Source organism: Poecilia latipinna, unplaced genomic scaffold, assembly GCF_001443285.1.
Source record: "Poecilia latipinna isolate Pla-1442-1.1 unplaced genomic scaffold, P_latipinna-1.0 Scaffold2266, whole genome shotgun sequence".
NCBI classification, from domain to species: Eukaryota; Metazoa; Chordata; class Actinopteri; order Cyprinodontiformes; family Poeciliidae; genus Poecilia; species Poecilia latipinna.
In genome coordinates, this window is record NW_015114882.1 from 172282 (window position 1) to 182595 (window position 10314).

At 44.7% G+C, this 10314-nt stretch overlaps 2 protein-coding genes across 5 annotated transcripts in view; both read right to left on the reverse strand.

Annotated features, from left to right (window-relative positions):
* Nucleotides 1–753: 753 nt before the first annotated feature.
* LOC106937047 (RNA-binding protein 39-like) lies at nt 754–8924 on the reverse strand. 4 transcript variants are annotated; one of them, XM_015018357.1, is made up of 16 exons: nt 8782–8919; nt 7843–7903; nt 7677–7726; nt 6541–6634; nt 6464–6498; nt 6242–6295; nt 5506–5623; nt 4271–4423; nt 3990–4133; nt 3391–3456; nt 3077–3281; nt 2918–3004; nt 2730–2841; nt 1582–1687; nt 1350–1428; nt 1167–1270 (listed from the first exon to the last, which is right to left on the reverse strand). In XM_015018357.1, the coding sequence occupies exons 2-16, from the start codon at nt 7894–7896 to the stop codon at nt 1167–1169; spliced, it is 1461 nt and encodes a 486-aa protein (XP_014873843.1). In that variant the 5' UTR covers nt 7897–7903; nt 8782–8919. The 4 variants fall into 4 exon arrangements, with proteins under 4 accessions (XP_014873841.1, XP_014873843.1, XP_014873842.1 ...); XM_015018355.1 differs by having other exon boundaries at nt 754–1270; nt 6464–6634; nt 8782–8918; XM_015018356.1 differs by having other exon boundaries at nt 6464–6634; nt 7843–7900.
* Nucleotides 8925–9154: 230 nt separating this feature from the next.
* The window catches only part of tsen2 (TSEN2 tRNA splicing endonuclease subunit), a 7802-nt gene continuing 6642 nt past the window's right edge, over nt 9155–10314 (reverse strand). Inside the window, exon 12 of the mRNA XM_015018361.1 lies at nt 9155–9628. Within this exon, the coding sequence (XP_014873847.1) occupies nt 9569–9628 (60 nt within the window). The 3' untranslated portion in view covers nt 9155–9568. The remainder of the gene's footprint in view (nt 9629–10314) is intronic.

Below are 10314 nucleotides of genomic sequence, written 5' to 3' on the forward strand. Positions count from 1 at the left end.
AGTTTAGAAAGTCCAGTTCAGTTGGTGAGGTGTGAATGCTAAGCTAACTCTGGACTGACAAGAAACCTCGGTCTGGGTTCGGTTGAAGTGAACTCTGGTTCAGTTTGAATGCATATGAAAACGCCGGAGACCGCTTCAACCGCAAGACGGGGACTACAGCACAGAGAATTCTGGGTAAATGCAACCCAGAGTTCTCCAGCCAAGCACTAGCAGGAGAAATGGCTCGTGGTTTTTAGTTGAAGACTAAAGAGAAATCCTCCAACCACTAAAATCTAACGCCTTCATTTTAGTTTCCATTTGGTGAAGAAGGAAGTTGCGCTCAGTGTCTTCTTCAATGTTGAAGTTTTGTTTCCAATCTTATCGAGTTTACCAGGCTATCAAGTGTGTAAACAGCCAGAAACATGCAGGATCACACCTTGGACACTGGGTTAGGGCCTGTAGGTTAGCGCTCTGCTTCCCTCTAGTGGTCACAGCATGAGCTGCAGGGTCCACCTGATGCTGTCAGGTTCAACATCAGATAATCACGTGGACAGTCAGGTATGAACCAGAACCTGAAGTCAGAGAAGAAGACTTCATCCTGCTGGAGAACTAACCTTTACGGCTCCCCCTGCTGGTTGCGTCTTTGAGTCAAGCTGTTAATATAAAACTTTCTGTGAACTGAAATTAATTAGTTTAAATAATCCCCAGTTATTTCAGTGGGAGGTTCTTCCTCGGCTTCCAGTCAATCAGGACCCAGAAAGACAGACTGCAACATTTCAGAGAGACATGAAAATAATTTTTAATCAATAATTTTACAAAATCAAATTTGCTTTAGAAAAACATTTAAATACTAAACCGGTTCAACCCAACCAATCAACTGACAGCTTGTCATTGCCTCGCCCCCCCACACGGCTCACGGAGCCAATAGTTGGAGGTCCGGGGCGGGGCCACAGAGAGACCTCACCAATGAAACTAAGGAATCAGGAAGTCGAGGGTGTTGCATCACATGATCATGTGACCAGTGTTTGGAAGCAACCAATGGGAGGAGAGCTGGTCGTTTATGTCCAGAAGAAAACAGAGAGCGCCCTCTGCTGGCAGTCAGACAAGGAGTCAAACTGGTCCAATGGGATTTCAAGGTTTAAAAAGAAGGCGGGATCTATCATCCAATCAGAAGTCGGTGTTGTTGATCACCGCCTGGCTGGTGGAACCAGCAGCTGCGTGGCAGTGGCAGACTCTGGGAACAGGTTGTGGTAGGTGGGGAGGGGGACGTACGCCGCTGTGATCATTTTACCTGCAAACACAGGTGAGATCAGATCAGTCAGAGCCGCTCTGTGATTGGTCCGCAGCGGTCATGTGACAGCAGGTCTTACCTCCAAAGTACCTGCCGTGCAGAGCGTTAACGGCGGCCATGGCAGACGGGATGGACGGGCACTTCACATAAACGTTTCCCTGAAAGACAGAGGTCAGAGATCCTCCACCTGACAGGATGTCTCACTACATGTTGTTTCATTGTTATTAAAAACAAGTGATTAAAACTAGCTGATATAACCTCCAGCTTCTTTTATTTCAAACCATCAGAGAGGTCAAAGGTCAGAGGCGTACCTCGGCTGAATTCTTATCAACGTAGATGTGGACGACTCCTCCGTGTTTGTTGCACTCCTCGATGACGTCGTGCTGGATGTCCAGCTCCCAGCCCAGCACGTTCTCACTGAAACACAACACACACTCTGTCACACACAGACACACACACACACTCAGCTGGAGCACAGGGTTCATCACTTCCTGTTCACTCACTTCATCACTTCCTGTCAGCTCTGAGCTGGGATCAGTAAGGATGGAGATCTGGGGTCTTGGGTATAAACATTTTACGTATAACTTTATGCAGATTGGGATAAATGAAGGAAAGGACGTCTGAGAATCTGAGAATTCGGCGATGAAGTTTTTTGTTTTCTACCTTTAGTTAAAGAGCCATAAAAGAGGTCTGGGCTGTTTTATGGCCCAGAGCTCCAGGAAGCAGAAAAATGAGAAGATTCCTTCCTCAAAGAACAGAAAGAAACCATCTGAGGAATCGTCGACCTGACCAGAAGTAAAACCTACCTGCAGTTAGCTTAGCATTAGTAGAATCAGATTCTGAGCTAAAGGTTTGGATCTGTTGGATTTTCCTGATTATAATTAATCTTGATTGTTGTGTAATTTAAATACATTGGAGTAGTTTTTCATTCCAATTTAAATTTCAAGCAGCTCGAAAAGAAAATTTAATTTATAATGAAACTTAATCTTATCAAACTTCAAACATGTAAGACCTTCTCAGTGAAGGCTGGTATTCAGTCTGACTCATCTGCGTTGTGTAATATTAACGCGTTAAAATGGTAGATGAATCCTATGGCAGCTTGAATATTAACAACTGTCTTATAATTGTCTTACTTCGTCAAAGTTTATTAAAAAAATTGTGCATTTCAATGGAAATACTGTTTTTGCTTCACAAGAGGCTCCAGATCATAACCGGCTGTTACTGCAGGTGGAAAAGAAGAAGAAAACAGGAAGTGGTAGAAGGATGAAGGCCTGTTTTCTATTGCTTTATTGGGTGAACAAACTTATTCACATGTGATCTTAATTTAATTTCTTATTTAACAGAAACGCCACAGAGTTGTGTTTTTCGACGTAAGCAGAATATGAAAAGTTTTGCGTTCATTTGCACTACAGCTAACATCAGCAGCGATCTCCAGTCTGATCAGCAGGTGTGCGCTCACCTGTTTGGGTTGAACATGTTGGACAGCTGGAAGCAGTGAGTGGCGAGTGGCTGAGACGGCAGGTTCAGCGCTGGAGTGCTCATGTTCATGGTCAGAGGTGGATTCATGGCAGCTGGAACACAGACGGGTGAGAAACTGAGCGGAGATGGAGGAACAGCTGCCGATCAGCCGACTGGTGATCCATTTACCTGACACGGCTGCCAGCGCGCCGATGGCGATGGCGCCGCTCATCTGCAGCGCCTGCTGAGCAGCAGGAGGGATCTGCAGGCCGGTACCTGTCCACACACAGGTGAGCATTTAAGGTGGGGGCGGAGTCACACCAGGTGTGAGAGAGGACGTGGCCTCACCTTCAGCCAGCCGGGCCATCAGCTGCAGCCGCCCCGTGGTTCCCAGGTCCACGCCGGACCGGTCCAACTCGTCGTTGTCCAGGAAGGAGGAAGCGGCGGCGGCGTCGGTCCGCTCGGTCACATGACCCACCTTCATGGGCCGGCCCGCCAGCTCGAAGCCGTTCAGCTGCTCCAGCGCCTTCTTGGCGCACTCCGCGTCTGCAAACTGACAACACAGAACCGCTGCACCACGGGTGGCTAATGCTAACAGGCTAATGCTAACGGGCTGAAGATGTCACCAGGTTCTGATCTACTGATGATGAGGAGGAACTCACCGTGATGAAGCCGAAGCCTTTAGATCGGCCCGTCTCGCTGTCCATCATCAGCTGGATGTTTTCAATCTGAGCGACACAAACAGGCTGATCACACCACAACCGATCAATCAGGTAATGAAATAATCAACTGACTTAGTAATTGATTAATCACTAACTGGAGTATACAAACCCTAAAAAAGGTTTAAGAAAGCAAAACTGGACATAAATATAAACAGTTTGCATTTAAGATAAAATAACCTTCTTGCTTGTAAACTCCAAAACTAATGGAGTTTGTTTTATAGAAATAAAACAAAACTAAGTTTTCAGTAAGATATAGGAGCTTATTTTAAGTCAATAACTTCTTAATATTGATGAAAAGTTATCTGCCAAAGTAACTAGAACTTTGTATCAATATTAAAGAATTATATATTTTACTGATAAATTATTTGTTAGTTAGTTTTGCGTCATTTCAAGTTTTCTAAGAAATTTGCATCAGAAACGACCAAAAATCCTTGGAAAGATTTTGTGTTATAGCAGTGTTGATTACTTGATTACAATAATCGTTCGTTGCAGTCATAGTTCACACCTAGATGGAGGGTTTATATGTGTGTGTGTCCCACCCGTCCAAAAGGCTCGAAGATCCCTCTCAGCATCTCCTCGGTGATGTTGAAGTGCAGCGAGCCGACGTAGAGCCGCATGGGGCCAAACGTTCCCTTCTGAAGGCTGTTGGCTGCAGCAGCGGCAGCAGCTCGATTCTTCTCCGCCTGCACGCGCACACACACGCGCACACACACACACACACACACACACACACACACACACACCCCATCTGCTCAGTCTGCCCAGCACCCTGAGCTGCGTCACCATGTGTCCAGGTGTGTGTCCAGGTGTGTGTGGGTACCTGTGAGGCCTGGACGATGATGGGAACCCCCAGCAGCCTCTGACCCGTCAGACCAATGGCCAGAGGAACCGAGCTGGCCTCCACAAATTCAATGTAGGCGATACCCTTTGACCTCCGTGAGTTCCTGTCAGAGATCATCCTCACATCCCGAACCTGAGGGGTGGGAGGTAGGCAGGCGTTACCATGGTAACCATCAAGCCCGGCACCGTGTGTCGCCGAACTGACGGCATCTCTCATGTGAACCCGGCTAACACAGAGAGGTCAAAGGTCACCAGACAAAAGAAAGTTGTGGTTCTGAATCTAAAGCTCGGATGGAAGCTTGATTTTTTTTTTTGGTCAATTTTAACATTTCATATCATTCCATAAATCAGTTCATCAAATGATAAATTAAATCAAACTAAAATGTTAAATGTTCATTAGAATTTAAAGTTTATTGATCTCTGAGAATGAGTTATTGTATTATTATCCCAATATTATTAAATTACTTGAAAATAGTCTGAATATAAAACAATCATTGCTTATTGCAATAACTTCTGGACCAATTTATCTTTCAGGAAAATGTGATCTTTTGACAGGCCTAGTGGACATTGATAGTAGCTGATTGGTTTTTTGTTTTAAATATGTGAAACTCAGCCAACCTGGCGGGACGTTTCCTGTTTCATCCATTTTTCAGTTTTTTTTTCAGCAGTTATGAGGCGCAGTGGACAAACCGGAAACTGCTGTGTGGGTTACCCAGCAGGTTGTTGCTAGGTAACCAGAAGTTACCCAGTGGGTGGTTGCTAGGTAACCATAAAGAGAGCATGTCAATTGGTTCCACTCTGCTTAGCATATCGGCTGAGCAGCTAACGTCTTTCCTCTGCCTACATCTCCCAGAATGCTGTGCGGTAATGGATCAGAACCATTGTGATTCTATGCCAGGGGTCTGGTCTGGTCCTGGAGGGCCGGAGTCCTGCAGCTCTTAGACTCCCTGGTCCAGCAGCTGAATCTCCTCCTCAGGCCAGGCAGGTTCTCCTGAGTCCTGCTAACGACTCATTATGTGACTCAGGTGTGTTGAAGTTGAAACGCACCTAAAAGTTGCAGGAGGCCCTCCAGGCCTGGAGCTGCCCTCCCCTGTTCTATGCAGTTATTGATTTATGGTCCCGCTCTGATAGAAACCTTGTGAGGCTCGGTGCGCCGCTGAACCCGTCCGGCGCCAGCAGAACCTTGTGATGCATTTCCTGGTCAGGTGACCTCACCTTCCCCACAGCAGAGAAGAACTCCTCCAGGTCGCGGGGTCGTATCCGGGCCGCCAGCTGCATGCAGAACACGGTGCGGGCGTCCCGCTCCTCCGGGGTCAGGTTGTCCAGCGGCAGCCTGAGGACAACAGGATGGTCAGCAAACACATCCTGACCCATGATCAAGATCAATTGATCGATCATAGGTCAGGATTGATCAATCGATCGATCAAGTTTGTATGTTTTAGAATAACATGCAGGAAAGATTTTGCTGTGGATAAAAGTGAAGATATAATACGTTTGTGCTTCCACGTTATTTGGTCTACTCTGTGTTCTTGTGTTTGTCCATTTTGTACCAGTTTACTCAAGTTTCTTTTCAGCGTTGTGTTTTTTTCCTTTTTAGATTTGAGTATAGAAATGTTAAAAATAAAATCATATTATATATGGATGAGTATTACCTTAAATGGTCACAAAACTAAATTATCACGATAATTACTGGGGCAATTTATCATTCAGCTGAATCTGAAACAGTGACAGAACCTAAAATATTAGTAATATGATGGTAATGCAAGTTCACCCTGTCAAAGGACAATTAATGTTATTTTTAACTAACATTTATCACTGGAACCTGAAGACATTTTAAATATCCACAATAAATGAAAACAAAACAAAAGGATAATCGATTTATCAATTAATTGATGAATCAATTTATTCAGGTCTCAGGGTCCGAAGGACCAGGAGACGCCTTCAGTCTCACCTGGCTGGGCTTTTCTCCTTCCTGATTGGACTCTTGCTCCTCGACCGTCTGCGGCTGAAACACAGTCAGTCAGTCACCAGAACCGGACCGGGTTCTGAAACCTCCAGGACCACGGTCCAGGTTTTGGGAACCAGATGCACATCCTGAAGGTTCTCCTTCAGCAACCTCTGATGAAACAAACCAGGAAGTGACATCACTGAGGGAACCAGGAAGAGGACTCACTGCTTGTGGTGGTCTTTGTAGCGGCCCCCCCGCTCTCGGCTGCGTCTGCGCTCTCGGCTGCGGCTCCTGCGTCGGTCGCGGCTGCGGCTGCCTTTGCGCTCGCGGCTGCGGCTCCTTTTCTTGTCCCGACTGCGGCTGCGCTTCCTGTCTCTGCTGCGGCTGCGCTTCTTCCTGTTGAACCGGCGGCAGCCAATCAGGTCAAAGTAAATTTTGACATCACTCCTTCGGTGAACTGTACGGTTCTGACTGCATTAAAGTTGCTGTTCAACAAACAGCAAAAGCTGCAACTGCATGAACCACACAAACTCCTAAGCACAAAAAACAAATGCAACAGAAAAATGCTGCAAATAAAAAATGCTGCAACCACAGGAGATGGAAACGGGCAGGAAAATACTGCAACTGAATTAAAAACAGCAAGTATAAACTGTTGTAAACTCGTTCCACTCAACAGAAGTCCTCCAGACCACTAGGGGGAGTGGATCACAAAACCACCTAGGACCAAAGCCTCAGTAAAGACCAAAAAAACGATGGAGGAAGAAAGAAAACTTGTGTCACATTTCATGTCTTTTACAATATTATAGAACTGCAAAATATTTATGTATCTAATATTACCGACTCCATGGAAGATTTCCGATTTGAAACGTTTTATACTCACTGTTGCTTTGTTATTTATTTGCAGAAATTTCCTCCTTTGTTTGTATTTTCTGTGGTTTTTCTGTTGCATGATTTGTGTTTTAATGTTCGCAGCTCGTTTTACCGTTTGCTGCAGCCGCTGGCCACCATCTGGTGCGGTTCTGTTAGACATCAACTTACATGCAGTTCCTCGTCTATTAACAGGGAATGAAGAATTAAATTATGGTAATAATTTAATCCTTCTGGCTAAATTTTTTATTCACAAATGCCATTTAATGAAAATGACTTCTTTAAATATAATTTATTTAAAGAAGTGCCTTCCAAAAGCCCAGTCTCTATACCAGTACAACAACTTATTTTAAGAACTGTAATTCAAAGTAAAAGATTTTCTGTTTTACATTCACACTGTTAGTTTTGACTTTTTTCTGCTCAGTTTTTCATATCAAATGTTCACTCCTGATACTGATGTGTGCCTTGTTATACGGGTATTCTTGAATTTTCAATAAAGAGAAAAAAACAATCAAAAGCGCCGCGTCTAACGTCTGTTATTTCTTTATCATTCCCGGTGAGCAGGTGTTACCTCTTGCTGCGCTCCTCCTGTCCTTCAGGGCTCTGGTTCTTCCCGTCCTCCTGACAGACACACAAATCGTTAATAGCACATTAACATTCTGCAGAACCAGAACCAGAACCTGGCTCCACACCTGGGGAACCCAAGCTAACAGTACAGGAATTCAGGTGAGTCTCACCTTCCTGTATGGGGCCTCCAGCATCGCCTCGATGTCCAGGTCATCCGCCATCATGCTTCTGCTGCGCACACACACACACACACACACACACAGGTGAATGACTGTGGATCTACAGGTGGGAGAGTACAGGTGATGCGTCTGCATCATCAACCTGGTCTGGATTTATTGACTGAATTAATAAACTGATTGGGTCCTTCAGTCTGTTCCAGAACCAGAACCAGAACCAAACAAGCAGGTCCTGTTATGTTTACATGCTGCCACTGAGTTGAGGCTTGGTTCTAATCTGTCGACGGATCCAAACTACACACAAGACGTCAGACATGACGATGACCTGGAGAACCGAACCGAACCGAACCTCTTCATGTCAGGCAGGTAAGCACCGGTCTCTGCTCAACTCTGAGGATCCGAACTGGGTTTTCTGGGAAGTCTGATTCTGGTCAGAGTTCGGTGCTTTGTGATGGTGGATCCATCTACTGTGTTGGGTCCATTCAGAACCTCCTGTTTCATGGTTTTACATTTACCAACAAGCTCATGAACTGGATCAGAACCAGACTGGAAGAATCACCATAACCTTTGACTAGTCACTGATTTCGGCTCTTCTAGAACCAGTTATCAGGACTTTGGGTCTGGATCCTCATGGTTCGGATCGGGCAGCCAAAGGGTCTCATTTTTAAAGGACTTCGATTGGATCAGAACTCGGGGACTTTGATCTGGCTCAGCTAGCAGCTAGCAGCTAACAGCTAGCAGCTACCGGATAGCCGTTAACAGCCGCGGGCTGCGGTGCTGGTGGGTCCGGGCTGTGCGCATGCTCAGCCGGATCGGAAGCTGCAGAGCTTCAAAGCTAACAGCAGCTAACAGCTAAGTAACAGCGAGGCAGGCCGCTCCAGGCGGATGACCGGCCAGAGGAAGTCTCACAGCGGCAGCAGGATGTAGATTTACCTGGGTACGGAGCGGCTCGGTGGGATGTGAGCGGCTAAACGTGTGTCCTCTGTCTGGATAACGGATCCTGTGTCCGGGGTTCGCGCCTCGCTACTGGAGCTGCTTTAAATGGCAACCACAGGAGTTATCGCGAGACTTCTATAATACGAGATCAAAACACAGCTTAATATTAGAATTCAGCTCTTGATACCAGCCATATATACATATACATATATATCTCTAAGTAGGGATGACTGATCAATAACTTGGACAAAAATTTAAACTGAAATAACAGGTTCAGTTCTTCTCTGAGTGGTTCTGATTCGGTTCTGGACGAACAACTTCTGAACCATGGTTTTACCTCAAAAGCAACAAACAGGACACAGAGACAGACTGAAGCCGAATTGTTTTTTCATGTATTTATGGAGGTAACATGTTGAACATCTGTTTAATGAACTTTGACATCCATCTGACAGGAAAACATACGTAACCATGGTAACAGGATAAACACACAGATTTCCTCCCAATGGATTCCTGAACAGGTTCTGTGGACATGGACCTAAAGATCAGACAGGAACACCTGCAGAGGTAGCTCAGCCAGAGCAGAAGACGGCTGGCGGTGACGTCATCACCAGGAGGTGGAGTCAAACACAAACATGACGATGAAGAACATCTTCCTCTGCATGTTCTTCTGTCTTCTGAAACGCGTCTGCATCCAACCAAAGACCGCGTTCACGCTGGTTTTCCTTCTGATTGGCCGCTCGCCTCTTTATGAGATCATCACTAAACTGCTTCTGCTGTCAGCCAATCAGATGTCGTCCTGCTCTGCTCGCTCTCTGGAGGAAACCCACCTGCTGACGATCGCTTCCTGTGGAGACATTACAGCTCCATTAGTTCCATCTGTCCGACATAAACCTGGGATCAGAACAGCTCAGAACCACAGTCCTCTGGTTCTGGTTCTCACCACTTAGTTGCCACGGTAACTAGCCCTGATAGCTCTTGGTGTTAACACAGGCAGTATAGATACTTATATTGAAGAATATTGATCATCTTCATATATTTCATCTGAAAGAAAGGTTGAATTGTTAAATTCAATTTAATAATAGTTATAATTAATTATATTATGTCCACAAGATGATAAGAGTGAAAAAAAATCCCCTCATGTAATAATTTTAAAGAAAATGACTTAAAAACATATATTATCTCTATTAACTTAATTTAAATAATTAAAAACTAGGAAAAACAAAAGCCCTTCTAAAGAAATTTTACTTTATCCTGCAAGCAGAACCCTTTGCCATTTTCTCTTATTTGCTACAGACTCTTTTTATATGTACTTGAATGTATTTTTGCACATTTCTTATAAAAATAATATTGTTTGTATAGACTTAAAAGATACATTATTTTATTTTTACCCATTTGTGTATAAATTTATTTAACTTTTTTTACTCTACTTGTAGATTGGAAGTCCTTTGAGTAAAACTATTAATATCCGTTGTTATTTATATATAAAAAAAAAAAAAAAATTTCCCCTCTCACCCCCAGTGGGGGTTTTCT

Bases quoted from the DNA above. Each gene is read 5' to 3' on its own strand.
- LOC106937047 (XM_015018355.1), bottom strand. From the start codon at position 7,896: ATGATGGCGGATGACCTGGACATCGAGGCGATGCTGGAGGCCCCATAC. The intron at 6,296-6,463 runs GTGAGTCCTCTT...ACTGTGTTTCAG, and splicing joins TACAAAGACCACCACAAGCA to CCGCAGACGGTCGAGGAGCA. The intron at 1,429-1,581 runs GTACGCCTCTGA...TCTGTCTTTCAG, and splicing joins TTGATAAGAATTCAGCCGAG to GGAAACGTTTATGTGAAGTG.